Source organism: Hippopotamus amphibius, chromosome 9, assembly GCF_030028045.1.
Source record: "Hippopotamus amphibius kiboko isolate mHipAmp2 chromosome 9, mHipAmp2.hap2, whole genome shotgun sequence".
In the NCBI taxonomy this organism is placed as follows: domain Eukaryota; kingdom Metazoa; phylum Chordata; class Mammalia; order Artiodactyla; family Hippopotamidae; genus Hippopotamus; species Hippopotamus amphibius.
This window is the reverse complement of record NC_080194.1, coordinates 142,263,269-142,286,674: the sequence shown is the minus strand read 5'-3', so window position 1 is coordinate 142,286,674 and position 23,406 is coordinate 142,263,269. Positions and strand designations below refer to the sequence as shown.

Below are 23,406 nucleotides of genomic sequence, written 5' to 3'. Positions count from 1 at the left end.
AATTCATCTACCAGTTTTCTGGTAGAGTCTTTAGGGTTTTCTATATATAATATCATGTCATCTGTGAAGAGTGACAGTTTTACTTCTTCTTTTCCAATCTGGATTCCTTTTATTTCATTTTCTTCCCTGATTGCTGTGGCTAACACTTCCAAAACTATGTTGAATAATACTGGTGAGAGTGGACGCCCATGTCTTGTTCCTGACCTTAGAGGGAATGCTTTCAGTTTTTCACCATTTAGGACGATGTTGGCTCTTGGTTTGTCATATATGCTTTTATTATGTTGAGGTAATTTCCTTCTCTGCCCATTTTCTGGAGAGTTTTTATCATAAATGGATGTTGAATTTTGTCAAAAGCTTTTTCTGTGTCTATTGAGATTATCGTATGGTTTTTATCTTTCAATTTGTTAATATGGTGTATCACATTGATTGATTTGCATATATTGAAGAATCCTTGCATTCCAGGGATAAACCCCACTTGATCATGGTGTATGATTTTTTTAATGTGCTGTTGGATTCTGTTAGCTAGTATTTTGTTGAGGATTTTTGCATCTATATTCATCAGGGATATTGGCCTGTAATGTTCTTTTTTTGTGACATCTTTGCCTGGTTTTGGTATCAGGGTGATGGTGGCCTCATAGAATGAGTTTGGGAGTGTTCCTCCTTCTGCTATAATTTGGAAGAGTTTGAGAAGGATAGGTGTTAGCTCTTCTCGAAATGTTTAATAGAATTCGCCTGTGAAGCCGTCGGGCCCTGGGCTTTTGTTTGTTGGGAGATTTTTAATCACTGCCTCAATTTCAGTACTTGTGATTGGTCTGTTCATGGTTTCTATTTCTTCCTGGTTCAGTCTTGGAAGATTGTACTTTTCTAAGAATTTACCCATTTCTTCCAGGTTATCCAATTTATTGGCATACAGTTGCTTGTGGTAGTCTCTCATGATCTTTTGTATTTCTGCGGTGTCCGTTGCTAAACACTTCTCCTTTTTCATTTCTAATTCTGTTGATTTGCATCTTCTCCCTTTTTTTCCTGATAAGTCTGGCTAATGGTTTATCAATTTTGTTTATCTTCTCAAAGAACCAGCTTTTTAGTTTTATTGATCTTTGCTATGGTTTCCTTCCTTTCTTTTTCATTTATTTCTGCTCTGATCTTTATGATTTCTTTCCTTCTGCTCACTTTGGGGTTTCTTTGTTCTTTCTCTAGTTGTTTTAGGTGTAAGGTTAGGTTGTTTATTTGATATTTTTCCTGTTTCTTGAGGTAGGACTGTATTGCTATAAACTTCCCTCTTAGAACTGCTTTCGCTGTATCCCATAAGTTTTGGGTTGTTGTGTTTTCATTGTCATTTGTTTCTAGGTATTTTTTGATTTCCTTTTTGATTTCTTTAGTGATTTCTTGGTTGTTTAATAGCGTATTGTTTAGTCTCCATGTGGTTGTATTTTTTACTGATTTTTTCCTGTAATTGATATCTAGTCTCATGGCATTGTGGTCAGAGAAAATGCTTGATATGTCAATTTTTTTGAATTTACCGAGGCTTGATTTGTGACCCAAGATGTGATCTATCCTGGAAAATGTTCTGTGTGCACTTGAGAAGAAAGTGTATCTGTCGTTTTTGGATGGAATGTCCTATAAATATCAATTAAGTCAAGATGGTCTAATGTGTCATTTAAAGCTTGTGTGTCCTTATTTATTTTCTGTTTGGATGATCTGTCCGTTGTTGTAAGTGGGGTGTTAAAGTCTCCTACTATTATTGTGTTACTGTCGACATCTGCTTTTATGGCTGTTAGCATTTGCCTTATGTATTGAGGTGCTCCTGTGTTGGGTGCATAGATATATACAATTGTTATATCTTCTTGCATTGATCCCTTGATCATTATGTAGTGTCCTTCCTTGTCTCTTGTAATAGTCTTTATTTTAAAGTCTAATTTGTCTGATATGAGTATTGCTAATCCAGCTTTCTTTTGGCTTCCATTTGCATGGAATATCTTTTTCCATCCCTTTACTTTCAGTCTATATGTGTCCCTTGGTCTGAAGTGGGTTTCTTGTAGACAGCATATATAAGGGTCTTGTTTTTGTATCCATTCAACCAGTCTGTGTCTTTTGGTTGGAGCATTTAATGCATTTACATTTAAGGTGATTATTGACATGTATGATCCTATTACCATTTTCTTAATTGTTTTGGGTTTGTTTTTGTAGGTCTTTTCCTTCTCTTGTGTTTCCTGCTTAGAAAAGTTCCTTTAGCAATTGTTGTAAGGCTGGTTTGGTGGTGCTGAATTCTCTTGGCTTTTGCTTGTTTGTAAAGCTTTTGATTTCTCCATCAAATCTGAATGAGATTCTTGCTGGGTAGAGTATTCTTGGCTGTAGGTTTTTCTCTCTCAGGACTTTCAATATATCCTGCCACTCCCTTCTGCCCTGCAGAGTTTCTGTGGAAAGGTCAGCTGTTATCCTTATGGGTTTCCCCTTATATGTTATTTGCTGCTTTTCTCTCGCTGCTTTTAATATTTTTTCTTTGTGTTTAATTTTCATTAGTTTGATTAATATGTGCCTCGGTGTATTTCTCCTTGGGTTTATTCTGTATGGGACTCTCTGTGCTTCTTGGACTTGATTAATTATTTCCTTTCCCATGTTGGGGAAGTTTTCCACTATAACCTCTTCAAATATTTTCTCAGACCCTTTCTTTTTTTCTTCTTCTTCTGGGATGCCTATGATTTGAATGTTGGTGCACTTAATGTTATCACCAAGGTCTCTGAGACTGTCTTCCATTCTTTTTATTGTTTTTTCTTTTTCATGTTCTGTGGCGTTTATTTCCCCCATTCTATCTTCCAACTCGCTTATTCGTTCTTCTGCCTCAGTTATTCTGCTGTTTATACCATCTAGAGTATTTTTAATTTCGGTTATTTTGTTATCTAGTACTGTTTGTTTGCTCTTTAGTTCTTCTGATTCCTTTTAAACTGTTTCTTGTAAATTTTGGATCATCTTTTCTATCATAACTCTGAATTCTTTTTCAGGCAATTTTCCTATTTCCTCTTCATTTATTTGGGCTTGTGTATTTTTACCTTGTTCCTTCACCTGTGGCATATTTTTTTGTCATCTCATTTTCCCCCCACTTTGGATGGGCGGGATTGTGTTCCTGCTGGGTTTTCGTGTTAAGTTGAGAACGTTAAGGATGTGGGAAAGCACTCATGATATACTAAGTCAGGAGGGTATAAGATTGCACACCCAGTGGATGTTAAATTTGTAACGTGTGTGCAGAAAGAAATACTTACAGCTCTGCTGGCAGAGACTCAGTAGGCGTTCAATCCTGGTTCCCTTCCCTTCATCTAAGCCAGCAATTAACTCTGGAAAAAACACATCTCTGTGTGTATGTCTTTGTGTATATGTGCACATGTGTGTATAATACCCCTGGAAAAAATCATATGTGTATAATTTTCAGAGAAAGATCTATAAATTATACATACACTCAGTTTCCCCCTCTGTGTGAACACACGTGTATATATTTACATGTGCGTATACACACGTGTGTGCATGTGAGTACATACGTATGAGTTTATTTTCTGGGTGAGCATTTTAAACCAGGGTGAGCTGCAGTGAGTGCAGGATCGTTTCTTCATGCTTCCCAGAAAAACAAGGCCATCCCTGTTCTTCCAGTTCGGGCTGGGAGGCCTGGCAGCTTCGGGCTCTGCAGAGACGGGCTTGCGGATCTGCCTGACTTTCTAAATCAGGGTCCTGGTCTGTTATTTGTGCATCTTCTCTTCTCTGGCTTGTTCCTTCTGTCACCTCCCCTCCATCTCTGTCTGTGAGGCTCCCCCGCCCCCGCCAACCCTGCGTCTTTGGAAGGAGACACAGTCAAGCCCACAGCAGGCAGCCCCTCGCCGGTAGCTCTGCAGGGTGTGCGTTTGCAGGGGCGCTGTCTCTGATTAACATGGGATGCGCCAGCCAGACCTTGCTGCTGTTTTGGGAGGGAAACCCCACTTGGTGAGGTGACTTTGTCCCTGTTCTCCCTGCCTGTCTGTCCCCCCCTCACCTCCCCACCTGTCCTCCCCACTGCCCACCCCCCTGCGTGGCCCCCCGCAGTGAAAATGCTCTTCACTGCTTCCGCACTATTGAGGCTTCTGTGGTTGGCACGTGTGCCGGCCCCTCGCCTGTGCTGGGAGACGTCTGGGGCCAGCACTGTGGGGCCGGCTTTCCTTCTGCACATACACTTGTCCGGCCCCAGCTGGCCTGGCCACGTGGACTCGGGAAGCATGGCTTCAGCTGCAGGCCCATGGGGCCCTTGCCGGTATAGCCAGTGGCTGCCGGCGCGGAGGTGGCCCCAGGTGGTGGGGTGTATTTGGTGGTCACGAAGCTGTCGGGGTGGCTAGTTTCCTGGTGGAGGGGCCTCTGGCTTTGCAGGCGCTCAGTACAAGGGTGGAGTGGCCTCCCTTCCAGCGGGCTGGCGGCAGGGGTGGGTGGAGACGATGCTGTCCTCACCAGGATTCCATGGAAACTGCACCCCTGCTGTGGGGGAGGGGGTCCCCTTCCCCACACTTGGTGCAGGTGAAGGACCGCGGAGCTCGAGAAAACAGCATCTCTGGCCCAGCCAGGTGCTAGTGCTGCGTCCTGGGGGCACCAAGCCCCCTCAGATGACATTCCTCCCCTGAAGCCCCTTCCCTAGGCCTGAGAGAGGCCGGAGGCTCAGCTGAGCGTTTTCCTGCAGGTGCAGTCGGGCCGGGAGGCGTGTGAGCCGCTCGCTGCTGCCGGGGAGGCCCCACGCCAGGCAGACCCAGCCGGGCCTCGCGGGCCCTTGGCCCCCAGCAGGCTGTGGACGGGCTGGTGGCCGGGCCCCGGGTGCATGGGCGGCCACAGGGCCTCCCCGGCGTGGCCAGGCCCGTCATGCTGCAGTGCCGGCCGGCCCAGGAGTTCAGCTTCGGCCCCCGGGCCCTGAAAGATGCGCTGCTGTCCACCGACCCAGCCCTGCGGCAGCTCTACGCGTCTGCCTTCTCCCCGGCAGAGAGGCTCTTCCTGGCCGAGGCCTACAACCCCCAGAGGACGCTGTTCTGCACCCTGCTCATCCGCACGGCCTTCGACTGGCTCCTCAGCCGCCCTGAGGCCCCCGAGGACTTCGAGACCTTCCACGCTGCCCTAGCGCCCCGGAGGCAGAGCCTGGCCCGGAAGCACATTTACCTGCAGCCCATAGGTACCTGCAGCCGGGGGTGCTGGTGGGTGTGGGCGCGGGCCTGGACCCCGCAGGACAGCAAGTGGTGACGAGCTGGAGGGTGATGTTCTCGGGACACCCGGGGCGGGGGGCAGGGGACGAGGGCCTAGATCTTGCACGAGGCGGGGGTGTCTGTGCCCGGACCCCAGGCAGGACCTGCTATCAGGGGGGATGTGCTGATGGGCTTGGGATCCGAGGGTGGGGCTCAGCTCTCTGCCCACCCCAACCCCACACTGTTCAGAAAGCCCAGGGTCCCGGACCCTCCGGGCAGTGTCACTGCCCTGCTCCACCCACAGGTGCTGTGCGTCCAGGTGTGCTGAGCTGTCCCCACCTGTGGAAGCCAGCACCGTCCCAGGCGCTGTGCTGTGGTGTGGGTGCTGGGGTCAGGGTCAGCCCACTTCAGAGATGAGGACACCAAGGCTGCGAGGGGTCACTTGACCTGTCCAAGTCACAGAGCTGCTGATTGGAAGAGGCAGGATTTGACCCCGAGGCCCTACTCTTAACCCCGAGGCTGTACTTGGAGACACTCACGGGGCCTGGGGGACGCGGGCCTCCTGCGTGGTCACTGTCCTCCAGAGCTCAGACTGGGGACCTCAGGTGTGAGGGGTTCTGCATGGACCAAGGGCCAGGATGGCACCGGCAGGTGCTCCAGGGGCTTGCTGGCCAGGGGCTGGGGACGAGGGGCTAGGCCCCTCTGCGTGCCAAGGCAGGCCCTGCCCCACGCAGGCTCATTGTCCCCTCCTGTCGCTGAGGACCAGAGGCCTGCAGGCCCCCTCCTGCTCCATCCCCCACAGCCTGTCTGCCATCTCTGTCTGTCGCGTCTGCCTCCAGACAGCTCCCAACCTGTCCACGATGACTGCCCTGCTAACAGCTCATCTTGTTGACGTGCACGTTCTGGTTGCGGAGATCTGGGCTGGGTCTGGGGGCCTGCATTTCTAACCAGCTCCTGGGCAACCTGCTGGCCCGGGGACACTGCAGCCACTTTCTCGCAGGTCTCCTGGCCTCCAGCCTTGATCCATGTCTGGGTGCTGGGCACAGGCAGGTGGGAGGTTCCGAGGAGCAGGCAGGGGCCCGGGCAGGGCTGACGGTGCTGCTCTGCCCCCAGATCTGAGTGAGGGGCCGGTGGGCGGCGCGCTTCTGGACCGCCTGCGGAGCTGCACAGAGGCCTTCTTCCTGGGCCTGCAAGTCAGGTGCCTGCCCTCAGTGGCGGCCGCGTCCATCCACTGCTCATCGCGCCCCAGTCAGGACTCGGACAGGCTCCAGCTCCACACAGGTGAGAGCGTGTGTGGTGGGCACGGGTCAGGCCAGCACAAGTGGGGTTCCTACCGCTTGGCAAAAGCCCTTTTTGGAGGCAAGAGGTGGGAGGGAGAAGCCCAGGAGAAGAAGGAATCCCCGTGCTTTGTTTTGGGGGGGTGGGGCGGAGGGGACATCTATTTCCCAGCCCTTAGAAAAGGAAGACTAAGACAAGCGTTCCTTTCCTTGCTCAGAAGTGTCCGGAGACTGGACCACACAGCCCAGTGTCCACTGGAAAACTCCAGGGCACACGGAGCAGGTGAAGCAGCCTTCTAAGGCTCCTCTAGCCTTTACAAAGTACTTGATATGGGTCTAGAAGGCCCCCTTCCTGAGCCCATCAGTCGTTGGGGGCTCACTGGCAGCTGGAGAAGGAGGCTGAGTTGAGACGCAGAGATGAACTGGGGGCTTTCAGAGGTACAGGAGACCCAGACTCAGGTTTAGGGAGGTCCCCAACGAAGGGCTGGGGCTCTGTCTCTGGCTGATGCTGGACCTGGGATGAGCGGGCTGATGGCTTCCGTCGGTTGTGGGAAATTCTCAGCCAGTATCTTTCTTGCAGTACCACCTCTGCCTCATTCTTTCCGCCATCGGGGACTCCACTGGGAGGCGTGTTCATCCTCCTCACTCTCTCCTGTACCTTTTCCCTTTCCTTGTATTTCATTCCGGTTTTATTCTCACCTTCCAGTTTACTAATTCTACCTCTAGCTGCACCTACTATGCTGTTAAACCCATAGAGTTCCAAATTTCAGTTATATATGTATAGTTTTTAGTGGATTCTTTTTCAGATTAGCAGTGTCACTTTTTAAAAATTTTACGGAAGTATAGTTGCTGTAAAATGTTTTATGTTGCAGGCATACAATATCGTGATTCACAGGTTTTATTTAGTTAGTTAGTTGCGCTGGCTTCTTAGTTGCGACATGTAGGCTCCTTAGTTGTGGCATACGTGTGAGATCTGATTCCCTGACCAGGGATTGAACCCGGGCCCCCTGCATTGGGAGTGCGGAGTCCTAAACACTGTGCCACCAGGGATGTCCCATGATTCACAGTTTTTAAAGGTTATCCTCCGTTTATAGTTATTATAAAATATTGGCTGTATTCCCTGTGGTGTACAATACATCCTTGTAGCTTATTTTATATGTAATAGTACCTCTTACTCCCCTACCCCGTGTTGCCTCTCCCCACTGGTAACCACTGGTTTGTTCTCTGTATCTGTGAGTCTGTTTCTTTTGTTATAGTCACTAGTTTATTGTATTTTTTTAGATTTCACATATAAGTGATATCGTACAGTATTTATCTTTCTCTGTCTGACATTTCTCTTAACATAATGCTGTACAAGTCCATCCATGTTGTTGCAAATGGCAGTATTTAATTTTTGCTCATGGCTGAGTGGTATTCCATCGTACATATACGTATATGTACCACACTTTCTTTATCCATTATCTGTTGATGGGCACTTAGGTTGCTTCCGTATTTTGGCAATTGTAAATAATGCTGCTATACACATTGGGCTTCCCGTGTCTTTTCGAATTAGAGTGTTTTGGTTTTTTTCAGATGGATACCCAGGACTGGGATTGCTGGGTCATATTTCTATTTTTAGTTTTTTGAGAAACATCCACACCGTTCTCCACAGTGGCTGCACCAATTTCCATTCCCACCAACAGTGTACGAGGGGTCCCCTTTCTCCACAGCCTCGCCAGCATTTGTTATTTGTGTTCTTTTTGATGATGGCTGTGCTGACATGGGTGAGGTGGTACCTCATTGTGGTTGTGGTGTGTGTGTCCCTGACACTTAGTGATGTTGAGCATCTTTCATGTGCCCGTTGGTAATCTCCATTTCCTCTTTGGAAAAATGTCTATTCAGTTCTTCTGCACCTTTTTTACTTAGATCGGTTTTTTTTTTTTTTTTTCTGATGTTGAATTGTATGGGCTATTTATATATTTTGGATATTAACCTCTTATCAGTCATATCATTTGCAAATATTTTTGCCTGTTCTGTAGGTTGTCTTCATTTTTCGATGGTTTCCTTTGCTAAGCAAAAGCTTTTATGTTTAATTAGGCCCTGTTTATTTGTTTTTGCTTTTATTTCCTTTGCTTTAGGAGATGGATCCAAAAAAATATTGCCATAATTTATGGCAAAGAGTGTTCTACCTATGTTTTCCTCCAGGAGTTCTACAGCATCTAGTCTTACATTTAGGTCTTTAATCCATTTCGAGTTTATTTTTGTTTATGGTGTTAGAGAATGTTCTAATCTCATTCTTTTACAGCTTTCCCAGCACTGCTTATTGAAGAGACTGTCTTTTCTCCATCATATATTCTTGCCTCCTTTGTTGTAGATTAATTGACCATAAGTACATGGGTTTAATTCTGGACTGTCTGTTCTGTTGGTCTTTGTGTCTTTTTGTACTGGTACCAAACTGTTTTGATTATTGTAGCTTTGTAGTATAGCCTGAAGTCAGGGAGTGTGATACCTCTGGCTCTGTTTTTCTTTCTCAAGATTGTTTTGGCTATTTGGGGTCTTTTTGTTTCTGTACAAGTTCTAAAATTATTCCAGTTCTGTGAAAAATGCCATTGGTAATTTGATAGGGATTTCATTGAATCTGTAGATTGCCTTGGGCAGTATGGTCATTTTAACAATATTGATTTTTCCAATCCAAGAACATGGTTATATTTTTTCCATCTGTTTGCGTCATCTTCAGTTTCTTCCATCAGTTCCTTTTTTTGTTCTTCCAAAAGAGAGACAAAGTAGAAACACTTTGTATTCTTTTCAATATGAAAAGCAAGATATTGACACCAAAATTTTATAGACATTATAAGTAAGGAAAATTTTAAACCAATTTCTGATGTATTAAGAACTCCAATGTAAAATATTAACAAATCAAATCTATAAATATGCAAAATACATTACAACTCACTTGTTTTTTTCAGGAATGTGAGGGTAGTTTATTTATTTATTTATTTTTGGCTTTATCATTCTTTCACTGTTTTTATGGGGTTTTTCTTTTGTTTTTTTTTAAATTAAAGTAGACTTGATTTACAGTATTGTATCAGTTTCAGGCATATAGCAAAGTGATTTGTTTATACATACATATAGCTATTTTTTTCAGATTCTTTTTCCTTGTAAATTATTACAAAATATAGTGCATAGTTCCTTGTGCTATACAATAGGTCCTTTTTGGTCACCTATTTTGTCTGTAGTAGTGCCTATATGTTAATCTCAAACTCCTAATTTATCCCCCCTCTCCTTTTCCCCTTTGGTAACTGTAAGTTTGTTTTCTATGTCTGTTTCTGTTTTGTATATAAATTCATTTGTATTATTTTTTTTAGGTTCCACAAATAGGCAATATCATATGATATTTGTCTTTCTCTGACTTACTTCACTTAGTATGATAATCTCTGGGTTCATCCATGTTGCTGAAATGGCTTTATTTCATCCTTTTTTATGGCTGAATAACATTCCATGTATAAATATATCACATCTTTATGCATTCATCTGTCAGTGGATATTTAGGTTGCTTCCATGTCTTGGCTAGTGTAAATAGTGCTGCAGTGAACATTGAGGTGCATGTGTCCTTTCAAAGTATGGTTTTCTCCAGATATATGCCCAGGATGGGAATGTAGGATCATGTGGTAGTTCTATTTTTAGTTTTTTAAGGAACCTCCATACTGTTCTCCATAGTGGCTGCACCAGTTTACATGCCCACCAACAGTTTAGGGGGGTTCCCTTTTCTCCACATCCTCTCCAGCATTTGTTAGTTGTAGACTTTTTTTTTTTTTTTTTTTTGCCTGCGTTGGGTCTTCGTTACTGCCTGCAGGCTTTCTCTGGTTGTGGTGAGAGGGGGCTAGTCTACGTTGTGGTGCATGGGCTTCTCATTGAGGTGGCTTCTCCTGTTGCAGAGCACAGGCTCTAGGTGCGTGGGCTTCAGTAGTTGCAGCACACGGGCTCAGTAATTGCAGCACATGGGCTTAGCAGTTGTGGCTCACGGGCTTTGTTGCTCCATGGCATGTGGGATCTTCCTGGACCAGGGATTGAATCTGTGTCCCCTGCATTGGCAGGTGGATTCTTAACCACTGTGCCACCAGGGAAGTCCCTGTAGACTTTTTGATGATGGCCATTCTGACTGGTGTGAGGTGATTACTTCATTGTAGTTTTGATTTGCATTTCTCTAATAATTAGTGATGTTGAGCATCTTTTCATGTGCCTTTTGGCCATCTGTATGTCTTCTTTGGAGAAGTGTCTGTTTAGATCTTCTGCCCATTTTTTGATTAGGTTGTTTTTTGACGCTGAGCTGTATTAGCTATTTGTATATTTTGGAGATTAATGTCTTATCAGTTGCATCGTGTGCAGATATTTTCTTCCACTCTGTAGGTTGTCTTTTCATTTTGTTTATGGTTTCCTTTGCTATGCAAAAACTTTTAAGTTTAATTAGGTCCCATTTATTGATTTTTACTTTTGTTTTCTTTGCCTTAGGAGACAGATCCAAAAAAATACTGTTATGCTTTCCTTTAGGAGTTCTACAGTATCTGATCTTACATTTCTGTTTTGGTGTCAGAACCATGCTGTTTTGATTATTGTACATTTGTAGTACAGTCTGAAGTCAGTGAGCCTGATTCCTCCAGCTGTTTTTCTTTCTTCAGATTGCTTTGGCTATTTGGGGTCTTTCATGTTTCCATAAAAATTTAAAATTTTTTGTTCTAGTTCTGTGAAAAATGCCTTTGGAAATTTGATAGGGATTGCATTGAATCTGTAGGCTGCTTTGGGTAATATAGTCATTTTGATAATATTGATTTTTCTGATCCAAGACCATGGTATATTTTTCTGTCTTTGCCATCTTCGATTTCTTTCATCAGCATCTTATAGTTTTCAGAATACAGGTCTTTTGCCTCTTTAGGTAGGTTTATTCCTAGGTTTTGTATTCTTTTTGATGTGATGGCAAATGTGATTATTTCCTTAATTTCTCTTTCTGACCTTTTGTTGTCAGTGTATAGAAATGCAACAGATTTCTGTGTATGGTTCTTTGTATTTCTGTGGTGTTGGTTGTAACTTCTTTTTCGTTTCTAATTTTATTGATCTGGTCTCTCCCTTTTTTTCTTGATGAATCTGGCTGAAGATTTATCAATTTTGTGTAGGCTTCCTGGTGGGAGTGGCTGGTGCCTGCCCACTGGTGGATAGAGCTGGGTCTTGGCCCTCTGGTGAGCAGGGGTGTGTCTAGAGGTGGCCATGGGCTCAGGAAGTCTTTGGCAGCCTGTTCACTGACGGTGGGCTGTGTCCCCACCTTGATGAGTGTTTGTCCTGAGGCATCCCAGCACTGGAGCCTACAGGCTGTTGGGTGGGGCCAGGTCTTGGTGCTAACATGGCGGCCTCCAGGAGGGCTCACACTGATGAATATTCTGTGGTACCTCCACCACCAGTGTCCTTGTCCCCACAGTGAGCCACAGCTGCCCCCTGCCTCCCCAGAAAACCCTCCAAGACCAGCAGGTTGGTCTGACCCAGGCTCCTATGAAGTCACTGCTTTTGCTTTGGGTTCTGGTGCATACAAGACCTTGTGTGTTCCCTCCAGGAGTGCAGTCTCTGTTTCCCTCAGTCCTGTGGAGTTCCTGCACTCAAGCCCTGCTGGCCTTCAAAGCCAGATGCTCTGGGGGCTTCTCCTCCTCATGCCGGACCCCCAGACTGGGGAATCTGACACGGGGCTCAGAACTCACGGCTGTGGGAGAACTTCTGTGATATAATTGTGGGTTGCCCACCTTGGGGAGTAGGGGATTTGATTTTATTGTGAATGTGCCCCTCCTGCTGTCCCATTGGGTTTCTCCTTTATGTCTTTGGATGTAGAATATCTTTTTTGGTAGGTTGGTTCGTTCAGCAGCGAAATGTGATTTTGGTGTGCTTGTGAGAGGAGGTAAGCTCAAGGTCCTTTTTCTCTGCCATCTCATCCTAGGATCTTTCATCAGTGTCTTACAGTTTTCCCAGTACGTCTTTCGTCTCCTTAGGTAGGTTTATTCCCGGGCATTTTACTCTTTTCTATGCAGCTGTGTCACTTTTCCCTCATTCCCAATTCTCTGCTACAGTCAGCAAGTGTATCCATGAGGGCGGTTGCTTTAAAGTATTTATTTACTTACTTATTTATTTTTGGCTGTGTTGGGTCTTCGTTGCTGTGCACGGGCTTTCTCTAGTTGTGGCAAGTGGCGCCTACTCTTCATTGAGGCACGTAGGTTTCTCATTGCAGTGGCTGCTCTTGTTGTGGAGCACGGGCTCTAGGCGTGTGGGCTCTAGGCGTGTGGGCTTTGTGGCACACGGGCTTAGTGACTCCATGGCATGTGGGATCTTCTGGGCCCAGGGATCGAACCCATGTCCCCTGCATAGGCAGGTGGATTCTTAACCACTGCACCACCAGGGAAACGCATCATGGTTTCTCTATAACCTGTGTCTGTGAGTCCACTATTTGGAGTCCACATGTGGCTCTTTGTGCCATTTCTGCTAATTCCATCTTGGTTTTCTTGCCTCACTGTGTGTCTTATTTTTGATTGTTACCTGGACATCTTATGTGAACAATTAGTTTAACTTTTAGAAGAATCTGTGGCCTGGGACAGTGTTGTTTTTCTCCAGAGGGGATTTTATGTCTCCTCGGCCAGGCTCCGAAGGAGCGGACTGACTGGGCCGCCCTGACGCCCCCGATGCAGGCTGCACCCCTCCCAGGTGTGGCCGCGCGGGGCAGCAAGCCGAGCAGGGGCTGTGTCGTCAGGGTCACCTCCATCCCCCGGCTCAGAAACAGCTCAGCTTCATCTCTTGGAATTCTGACCTTCTCCCTGGGTCTAGTTTCGCATTAGGGCTCTGAGTTTTTAGAAGCCCTGTTTATTGAGGCATAGTTTACCTATAGAGGAGTTTTCCTTCTGAGTGTCACAGGTCTGAGTCCTGACACACAGCATGTAGCCAGCACCATAATCATGTGTAGAACAGCGTGCCTCACCCCCAAGACTTCCTCGGGGGCCCCCTGTAGCCGCCCCTCCCCATCTTCCATGTCTTAAGAAGCTGTTCTTTGTGTCTTGCTCGGCTTGTTTGGTTACCTCTTTGTGGCAGGCAGTGTGCCGTTGCAGCTGGTGGTGTTTCTGGGGCTGACGTGGACCCCTGGCCGGGGTGGGTGCCTCCCGACAGTGGCGTGCTCCTTCCTGGGTCCCAGGCTGCAGCTTCGGTCCCTCGCTGGGGCCTACCTTCGCCCGTCCCCGAGGGTCTGAGCGGGGCCGAGGAGCAGCGGGCAGCCTTGGCCCAGCCCCTTCCACTCCACGCGGTGCCACCACTGCTACCGCTGCTTCTGCCCGACTCAGGGGAAACCCAGCACCCGTCCCGCGGCCCCAGGGTCCCGCGGCACACGGGGTCCCGGCGTCCGCCTCCGCTGCTTGCTGGACGTGGATACTGGGAAAGAAGGGGGCCCCCGGAGGCTCGACCAGCAGGTGGAGTGAGGGGTTGTTGGAGGTTGAATTCTCACAGTCAGACTACGGGGTTTAGATGGCTGTGTCCGTTTCCTGGCACCGCTGGAACAGAGCACCACTAACCGGGTGGCGTAAAACAGTGGAAACGCACGGTCTCACGGTCTGGAGGCCAGAACGGAGACGAGGTGTTGGCAGGTCCTGTGCCCTCGGAAGTCTCCGGGGGACCCTTCCCGCCTTCTCCAGCCCTGGTAGTGGCCGGCAGTCCTTGGTGCCCCCTCACCTGCAGCTGCCTTAGCCCAGCCTTGGCCTCTGTCATCATATGGCCTGTGTGCACCTGTGTCTCTTCTCCTCTTGTGAGGACCCCAGGCACATGGTTGAGGCCCACGCTACTGACCTCATCGTAACTTGATTACATCTGCAATCCCTGTCCCCAAATAAGGTCACGTTTCAGGTACCGGGTGTTAGGACTTCCACGTCATCAGCGTCACCTTAAAAGCTAACATGCCTTGGCATTTCTTCCAAGGTCTCAGCCACTGAGCGGGGGCTACTCTTTGTTACGGTACACAGGCTTCTTAGTGCGGTGGCTTTTGTTGTGGTGCACAGGCTTCCGTAGTTGCAGCATGCGGGCTCAGTAGTTGAGGCACGGAGACTCTAGGGCGTGCAGGCTCAGTAGCTGTGGTGCACTGGCTTAGTTGCTCTGCAGCATGTGGGATCTTCCCAGACCAGGGATCGAACCCACGTCCCCTGCATTGTCAGGTGGATTCTTAACCACTGCGCCCCCAGGGAAGACCCTTACTAGGTTTTTAATATGTGATGACATGTTAAAATTTTGGATATATTAGGTTAAAATACATATATAATTAAAATCAATTTGCTCTTTTAACTTTAAAATTAGTAAAATTTAAGTCTTAGTTACATATTCTGCTCACACTGTGTTTCTACGGACAGCGTTGGGCTAGGCCGTGTCATGACCAACAACTATGTCATCTCTGCAGCTGGGGTTTCAGGCATCTCCCCCCCAACGCCTCCTCCGTGATTTCCCGCTCAGTCTCTCCAGCTTCCTGCTAACGGTCCCTTGACCGTCAGGAACAACCCAATGGTCCCCCACCCTTCTGGCTGTCCTAGGTCTGCTCCTGCCCTCACTTCCCACCGTCCCAGCTGGCTCACCCTCTTCCCCTTCCAGCCACCCCTGGGCACATCCAACTCCTGTCTCCCCTGCAGCTGAACGAGACTGGAGCACAACACACCCTCGAGTGGCCCCCTCCACGCGTGTAGGTCCGGGGTGGGGGTGGGGTCCTGGGTGGTGCTCGGTGCCCCTGGTCCTTGCGTTTTTTTCCCTTTTCTTTCTGATGATGACCTTGCTTTTTAATTTTGCTGAGGAAATGCAGACAAAGGGGAACGTCCACGCCCCCTTCACCACGGCTCCCCACCTGCTGCATCTGTGCCCCCCGTTTACGGATGGACAACCCAGCTCCCCGCCCTGCTCCCGTTGCCTGCTCCCACCCACCCAGCAGCTCTTCCCGCCGTTCCCCCGGGACTCAGCTGCTGTACTTCTCCCATCTAAACACACCTCTCTGCCCGCACCACTCCGCCACCTGCTCCTTTTTCCATTTTAAGGCCACGCGCCTTGGAAAAGGTCCCTCTCCTGGCTGTATTCCTTCTCCTCTCGCCCCATCACTCTGAGACCTTCTCCTGGTCGTGGGCCTCACAGCCGCTCTGCCTGTTCCCTCGGGGGCTCCTCCGCGTCCCCGCCGGCCCCGGGCTCCGTCCCCATCCGTTCTTGTCTGTCCACACCCGGGAGCTGCTGTAACCAGTTCCTTAGCCATAACTTAGCAGCTTAAACAATACTGGTTCTCCTACAGTTCGGAGGATCAAAGCCTCCCTGGACTAAAATCAAGGTGTCGGCAGGGCTGGCTCCTTCTGGAGGCCCCGGGGAGACCCTGTTTCCTGGCCTTTTCTAGCTTCTGGGGGTGCCCGCTTCTGTCCCTTGCCGCCCCTTCCTCCTCCCTCAGAGCCGGCGCTGTAGCCCCATCAGATCTCTCTCACCCTCCTGCCTCCCCGCACGCGGACCCTGGGGATTACATCGGTCCAGCTGGGTGTTCCAGAACCACCTTCCTGTTACCGACCAGGGATCTTGGCCTCCTTCATCGATAGAAATTAATCAGAGGCCAGATAAGGAAGGGATTCAGGCAAGGCTTTACTGGGGCCCTGCTGCAGTTATTTCTAGTCCCATGTAGTTTCTCTGTGTTTTGCTGCCCGAGGAGAGATTTGTGCAGGTGTGGGGGTTACAGCAAAGGGTCCTGGGTCCCCCCGTCTCACAGCCTGGCTGCTCTGAGTTCTCAGACTCAGTCTGACAGTTTCTCACGGAACGTCACCGGCTTGCATCCAGCTTCAGGATGGGCTGGTCCCAGGCAGAGGAAGGGGGGACGGGCCCTGGGGGAGGGCCCCGCTGCCCCCTCACTGTGCCCTGTGGCCGTGGCCCCGCAGACGGCATCCTGTCCTTCCTGAAGAGCAGCAAGCCGGGGGACGCGCTGTGCGTGCTGGGCCTCACGCTGTCTGACCTGTACCCCCGCGAGGCCTGGACCTTCACCTTCGGCACGTTCCTTCCGGGGCACGGTGAGCCAGCGCCGGGGGCCCCCTGCCTCAGCCCTGGGGTCGGGTACGGGGCCTGGAGCGCACGGGGACGTCAGCCCCCTGGCTCCTTCTCCCAGAACCCCTCCTGGGGAGAGAACAGGCATACGTGGAAATCTGCTCTTGAACCCAAGCTCCAGCTCTCCCGCTCCTGGGTAAGGGGCTGTCTGCCCCGGGGCCGCCGTCACAGACACACTGGCAGGCCGTGGCCTCTGGGACCTGTGCGTCCTGAGGAGGGTGGCTCTGCCCCTGGGCTCCCTGAGCTGAGGCCATTCCTGTGCCCCCGTCTCTCTGCGTCTCCCCAGAAGTGGGCATCTGCAGCTTTGCTCGGTTCTCGGGGGACTTCCTGCAGCGGGGGCCCAGCGCCCCTGACCTGGCGCCGGCAGAGGCAGAGGCGGCAGCAGACGGCCCCGAGGTGCCCCTGCAGGACAGAGGCCAGACCGTGTGCTTCAGCGCCCTGGGGATGGTCCAGTGCTGCAAGGTGGGTGTGGAGGCCAGGGTGCTGGGGTGCTGTCCGGGTGGCGGGATAAGATGGGGAATGGGAAGAGGATGGAGGGCTGGGGGCTCCGGCAAGTTCCAGGAGGATGCTAGGATGTGGAGTGGGACAGAAGGGCCTGAGTGGACAGCCATCAAGCCCTCTGTGTCTGGCCACTTACACTGTCCAACCCTCATAATGTTGAGGACCATCCTTCACTTTAGGGAGTATGGATGCTAAGGCTCAGAGGTGCCAAATCCTTTGTCCAAGGTCACACAGCTCTCAAGTGGCAGGGCTGGGATCTGAACCCTTGTCTGACACCCAGACCTCCATGCTGTGACGCCCCGAGCTGACCACACCAGCTCGCCTTTCTCCCTGAAGCCCAGCGTTGTCCCCGCCCCCACCAGGGGTCCAGGGGGTTGGCGGGTGGCAGGCTCCAGGCTGCAAGGCGGTGGGGGCCTTCTCCCTCAGGTCACGTGCCACGAGCTCTGCCACCTCCTGGGCCTGGGGAGCTGCCGCTGGCTCCGCTGCCTCATGCAGGGCGCCCTCAGCCTGGACGAGGCCCTGCGCCGGCCCCCGGACCTCTGCCCCATCTGCCTGCGGAAGCTGCAGCACGTGCTGGGCTTCAAGCTCGTGGACAGGTACAAGGTGAGTCGCCAGCGGGGCAGCCTGTTGGGGTGAACAGGTCTGCGCCATGTCAGCTCTCAGAGGCCTCGTGGGTCTGGCTGAGTCCTCGGCCGGGCGCCTGGCCCCGTGCAGGTGGCTGTCACCGGAGGCTGAACTGGGGTGGAGGGGGCACGGGGCGCATGGCTTTTATCTCCCAGGCGCTGACTGCGGACTAGACCCTGTCCCAGCACTTCCTGCACGCGGGCCGCTTCTGGCACCACCACGGGGCCTTCCCCAGCATCACTGTCTCTCCGCTTGGCTCGCGGCCCCTTGGGAGGAGGCGGCGGCACCAGACTAAACAAGAATCCCTGTGGCAAGGCAGGCGCGGTTCTTAGTCCACCCCGCCCCGCGCGGGGGCTGAGCCGGCGGGGCGATGCTGCCCTCTGCTGTCTGCTCGAGGCACTGCCGGGGAGCAGGGCCCCAGAGGGACCCTCGGAACCGGGTCCATCTGCTCCACTGCAGGGAGAAACCTTATCCTACGGGGACCTTCGTTTGCAAACTCAGAAACTTTACCCTGAGTTCACAGTTCAAAGGCAGGTGGTGGTGTTTTCTTTTTAAAACATTTTTATTTTTTAATTAAAGTATAGTTGACTTACAATATAAAATCTGTACAGCAAAGTGACTCAGTTGTACACGTATATACATTCTTTTGTATATTCACTATGCTTTATCACAGGATATTGAATATAGTTCCTAGTAGGAGCTTGTTTGTCCATCCTGTATATAATAGTTTGCACCTACTAACCCCAAACTCCCAGTCCATCCCTCCCCCAGCCCCCCTCCCCCTTGGCAACCACAAGTCTGTTCTCTGTGTCTGTGAGTCTGTTTCTGTGTTGTAGACAGGTCCATCTGTGCCATTTTTTAGATTCCACATGTAAGTGATATATGGTATCGGTCTTTCTGACGTACTTCACTTAGTATGAGAATCTCTAGTTGCATCCATGTTGCTGCAAATGGTATTATTTCGTTCTTTTTAATGGCTGAGTAGTAGTTTTTTGTGATATGTACCACATCTTCTTTATGCATTCCTCTGTCGATGGACGTTCAGGTGGTTTCCATGTCCTAGCTGCTGTGACTAGTGCTGCTGTGAACATAGGGGCGCATGTTTATCTTTTCAGATTAGAGTTTTGTCTAGTATATGCCCAGGAGTGGGATTGCTGGTAACTCTATTTCTAGTTTTTTGAGGAACGTCCATACTGTTCTCCACAGTGGCTGCACCAGTTTACATTCCCACCAACAGTATAGAAGAGTGCCCTTTTCTCCATGCCCTCTCCAGCATTTGTTATCTGTAGACTTTTTAATGATGGCCATTCTGACTGGAGTAAGGTGGTATCTCATTGTAGTTTTGATTTGCATGTCTCTAATAATTAGTGATGTTGAGCATCTTTTCATGTGCCTGTTGACCATCTGTATGTCTTCTTTGGAGAAATGTCTATTTAGGTCTCCTGCCCATTTTTTGATTTTTTGTTGTTGTTGTTGTTGTTGAGTTACACGAGCTCTTCGTATATTTTGGAGATTAAGCCCTTGTTGGTTGCCTTGTTTTCAAACATTTTCTCCCAGCCCGTAGGTTGTCTTTTCATTTTGTTGATGGTTTCCTTTGCTGCGCAAAAACTTATAAGTTTGACTAGGTCCCACTTATTTATTTTTATTTCTATTGCCTTGGGAGACTGACCTAAGAAAACATTGGTATGATTTATGTCAGAGAATGTTTTGCCTGTGTTCTCTTCTAGGAGTTTTATGATGTCATGTCTTATGTTTAAGTCTTTAAGCCATTTTGAGTTTATTTTCATGTGTGGTGTGAGGGTGTGTTCTAATTTCATTGATTTCCATGCAGCTGTCCAACTTGCCCAGCACCACTTGCTGAAGAGACTGCCTTTTTCCCATTTTATATTCTTGCGTCCTTTGTTGAAGATTAATTCACCTTAGGTGTGTGGGTTTATTTGTGGGCTCTCTGTTCTGTTCCACTGATCCATATGTCTGTTTTTGTGCCAATACCATGCTGTTTTGATTACTGTAGCTTTGTCATATTGTCTAAAAAGTCTGGGAGGGTTATACCTCCTGCTTTGTTCTTTTCCTCAGGATTGCTTTGGCAATTCTGGGTCTTTTATGGTTCCATATAAGTTTTTGGATTATTCTAGTTCTGTGAAAATGTCATGGGTAGTTTCCGATAGGGATCACATTAAATCTGTAGATTGTTTTGGGTAGTGTGGCCATTTTAACAATACTGATTCTTCCAATTGAAAAGTGGGGGATATCTCTCCATTTCTTTGAATCAGCTTTAATTTCCTTTAATGTTTTATAGTTCTCAGCATATAAGACTTTCACCTCCTTGGTCAGGTTTATTCCTAGGTATTTTAATTTTTTGGTGCAATTTAAAAAGGTTTTGTTTTTTTTTTAACATTCCCTGACATTTCATTGTTAGTGTAAAGAGATGCAACCGATTTCTGAATGTTAATCTTGTATCCTACTACTTTGTAGAATTCATTTATGAGTTCTGGTCATTTTTGTGTGGAGTCTTTGTTTTCTATATCATGTCATCTGTATATAGGAACCGTCTTACTGCTTTCTTTCCAATTTGGATAACTTTTATTTCTTTTTCTTGTCTGAAAAAGCTAGGACTTCCAATACTATGGTTGAATAGAAGTGGTGAGAGTGGGCCTCCCTGTCTTGTTTCCAGATTTTAGCAGGAAGACTTTCAGCTTTTCACTGTTGAGTATTATGTGGACATATGTTTCCTCTATACACACTTTGGTAAGCGTTTTTATCATGATGTGGAGTTTTGTCAGATGCTTTTCTGTATCTGCTGAGATGGTCATGTGGTTGTCCTTTGTTGACACACGGATTGATCTGTGTATGTTGAATCATCCTGGGATGAATCCCACTTGGTCGTGGTGTAAGATCTTTTTTACGTGTTGTTGGATTCAGTTTGCTAATATTTTGTCGAGAATTTTTGCATGTATCTTCATCAGAGATACTGGCCTGTCATTTTCTTTTTTGGTGGTGTCTTTGTCTGGTTTTGGCATCAGGGTGATGGTGGCTTCATAGAATGTCTTTGGGAGTGTTCCCTCCTCTTCAGTCTTTTGGGAGAGTGGTTATTTTTTCCTTTAAATTCACCTTTGGATGAAAACACCAAGTTAAAAAAGTTTTTGTTCGAATGAAGGCAAAGGCTCACCCACAAAATAGTTTGGGTTTAAGATCCAGAGTTTTAAGCCAGAAGCTTTAAGTGACTCTCAGTTGTGTCTGAGGTTCTGAGAAGCCCGTCTCCTCTTCGTGGAGGGTGTCAGCTTCTGGAGACCACGGGGTCCCCATGCTGGTCTCGGGGGAGAGGCTCTCGGACAGGTGAGAGTTTATGACTTGATGCCTGTGTGTGTGGGGAGGAAGCTCTGTGTTTCTAACAGGCCCCAAGGTTGCTGCTGGTTGCAGACCCCTGCGCTGAGGACCCCTGAACTAGGGGCTGGGCACACCCAGGTCAGAGTTGCCTCCCGGCCCGGATGTCCCCTGAATGTCTGTGTGGTAAACAGCACATTGAGGGGTGCTGAGCAGACGGCCTGGCTCGCTGGAGGGGGACCCCCGAGGCAGCTCCTCCGCGGGGAGGCGCCCGTGCCGCGGACTGGCTGGCAGTGCTCACCAGGGTGTCACCGGGAGCACCCGCGCCGCCGAGAGCAGGGGCAGGGGACTTGGCCGGAAGCAGCCCGTTATCCTCCTGGTGTGTGTAAGGTCAAGGGCACGAGGTCTGGGGTTTCTCACCACATCCTTCCTTGGGGTCTTGCTCGCCTATCGGACACCAACTTTCAGGCCCCCCCTCCCCCGACTCCTCACCTGGGGGCCTGGGCCCACTCTGGATCGGTTCCGTCAGCGGCGTGCTGGAAAGTGCCCTCTAAAACCTCGACTGGGGCTGTCTGCCCACGTCCACGGTGGAAAGGCTCCACCGTGGCCAGTTCTGAGCTGTCACTGGAGGAGAGGCGGGAGGGGGTGGGCCGTAGCTGACCACCGGTGTGTCCGCGCAGGTGCACCGCGCGCAGAGGTCCTAGCGGGATGCAGGAGAAACCCTGCCCCCTTCGCTGTGAGTGGAGTGGTAACGTGTCCGCGTCAGCTCTGCGTCATTTAACCATGAATGACGGTCAGGCCTGCAAAGCTCCTGCAAGTCTGCTGTCTTTAGAGGTGCCAGTCCGAGGGCCCTTGTGGCAGCAGCCCGACACGCGCCCTGGGTCGTGGGGACAGGCGGGTCCCCTCGGGCCAGCTCTCCAGGTGGCTCCCTGGCGAGGGAAGGGGCGGGACAGGCCGACTCAGCCCGCGTCTCTCGCCCGCAGAGGCTGTACGCCTGGACGCAGGCGGCGGCGGGGGAGCCGTCCGAGGCGGAGGACACCCTGCCCTGCAGCGCGGACTCGGGCCTCTGCTGCGAGAGCGACTCGGAGCCGGGCAGCAGCCTGTCGGAGCCCCTGTCCCCCGACGCCTGGGGCCACCACGCCTTGCCCGCGGGCCCCGAGCCGGAGCCGGAGGACGGGCTGGGCTCCCTGGCGGCCGCGGCGGGCCCGGGGGCGGCGCTGGCGGAGCAGGGGCGCTGGCTGGCGGCCTGCATCCAGGCCCTGCAGAGGGACGTGAGCGAGGAGGAGCTGGCGCGGGTGGACGGCGCCGTGGACGCCCTGGCCCGCTGGGACCTGTTCACGGGGCGGCTGCCGGCCCCCCGGCGGGACCCGCCCTGCGGCCGAGACGGAGCGGGGCTGCGCCGGGTGCTGGGCGACAGATTCTCCTCCCTCCGGCGGAAGCTGAGCGCGCGCAGGCCGGCCCGGGCCGGGTCGTCACCGGGGCGCCGGAGGGCGGAGGACGATTAGCGGCGGGGGCGGCCCGGCCCCCGGGGCGCTGCAGGCCCAGCGGAAGGGACGGTGTCTCAGGAAGCGGGGGGCGATCCCTCTGCACGTGGCCCCTCACCCCCGGCCCAGCCCCAGCCTCACGGCGTGGCCGGCGGCGGGGCGGGGGGGCCGGTCCTCGGGCCCCACCCGACAGCACGGGGCTGGGGGGGCAGGTGCCGCCCGGGGGGCCCGCGACCACGCACCCGGAGTCCAAGGCCCACACGCGGGGTCTCCACTCAAAGGGGAAGCAAAGGGGCTTTTGTTCGTATCTACAGTGTAACCCCCACCCCCCAAGCCCACAGAAAGGCTGCCTTTCCGTGGCGCCAGCCACATCCTGACCCTTGGGACTCCCCGCAGGCGTCTCCCTGAAAGTTCGGGATGGCCGCCGCCTACCCGATGCTGCGCCCAGAGGGCTGCTCTTTCCTTTGACGGCGGTTGCGGGAAGGGAGGGCGTCCCACGTGCAGGCTGGAAGGTGCCGCTGTGACCTGCAGAGGTGAAAGCAGACGGGGGCTCTGTTCTCGGGACAGGTTTCTAACGCAGGTGGCCTGGACCCCAACATCAGTGAGGGCAAGGAGGTTAGAGTTTTGTTCAGAACATCTGCGTCTGTGTTTTTTGGTCTAGTGTTACCACTTGCTGAGAGAACAAATGATTTAGATGTGAAAATATCCACCCCAGCAGAATTGTCTGTCTCCCTTTAATTTTGTCAAATTTTGCTTCTGGTTCTTTGACGCTCCTTTCTGTGCACACAGTGGATTGTTACATTTTCCTGACGGACCAATGACCCTGTTTTCATTATCACGTGCCCTGGGCTGCAGCGCACGAGTCCTCGGGAGAGATGCTTCTGGTGCCAACGGCAGAGTTCCAGAGCTGAGTGGGGAAAGCGATTT

General features: G+C 50.5%; 1 protein-coding gene across 1 annotated transcript; it reads left to right on the top strand.

Annotated features, from left to right (window-relative positions):
* The first annotated feature begins 4,863 nt into the window (after nucleotides 1-4,863).
* AMZ1 (archaelysin family metallopeptidase 1) lies at nucleotides 4,864-22,500 on the top strand. The gene is made up of 6 exons (XM_057750807.1): nucleotides 4,864-5,167; nucleotides 6,291-6,458; nucleotides 16,384-16,512; nucleotides 16,833-17,008; nucleotides 17,474-17,650; nucleotides 21,979-22,500. The coding sequence occupies exons 1-6, from the start codon at nucleotides 4,864-4,866 to the stop codon at nucleotides 22,498-22,500; spliced, it is 1,476 nt and encodes a 491-aa protein (XP_057606790.1).
* Nucleotides 22,501-23,406: the final 906 nt, after the last annotated feature.

Coding starts and splice junctions, on each gene's coding strand:
- AMZ1 (XM_057750807.1), top strand. CDS start 4,864: ATGCTGCAGTGCCGGCCGGCCCAGGAGTTCAGCTTCGGCCCCCGGGCC. Junction 5,168..6,290: donor CATTTACCTGCAGCCCATAG/GTACCTGCAGCC, acceptor CTCTGCCCCCAG/ATCTGAGTGAGGGGCCGGTG. Junction 17,651..21,978: donor AGCTCGTGGACAGGTACAAG/GTGAGTCGCCAG, acceptor TCTCGCCCGCAG/AGGCTGTACGCCTGGACGCA.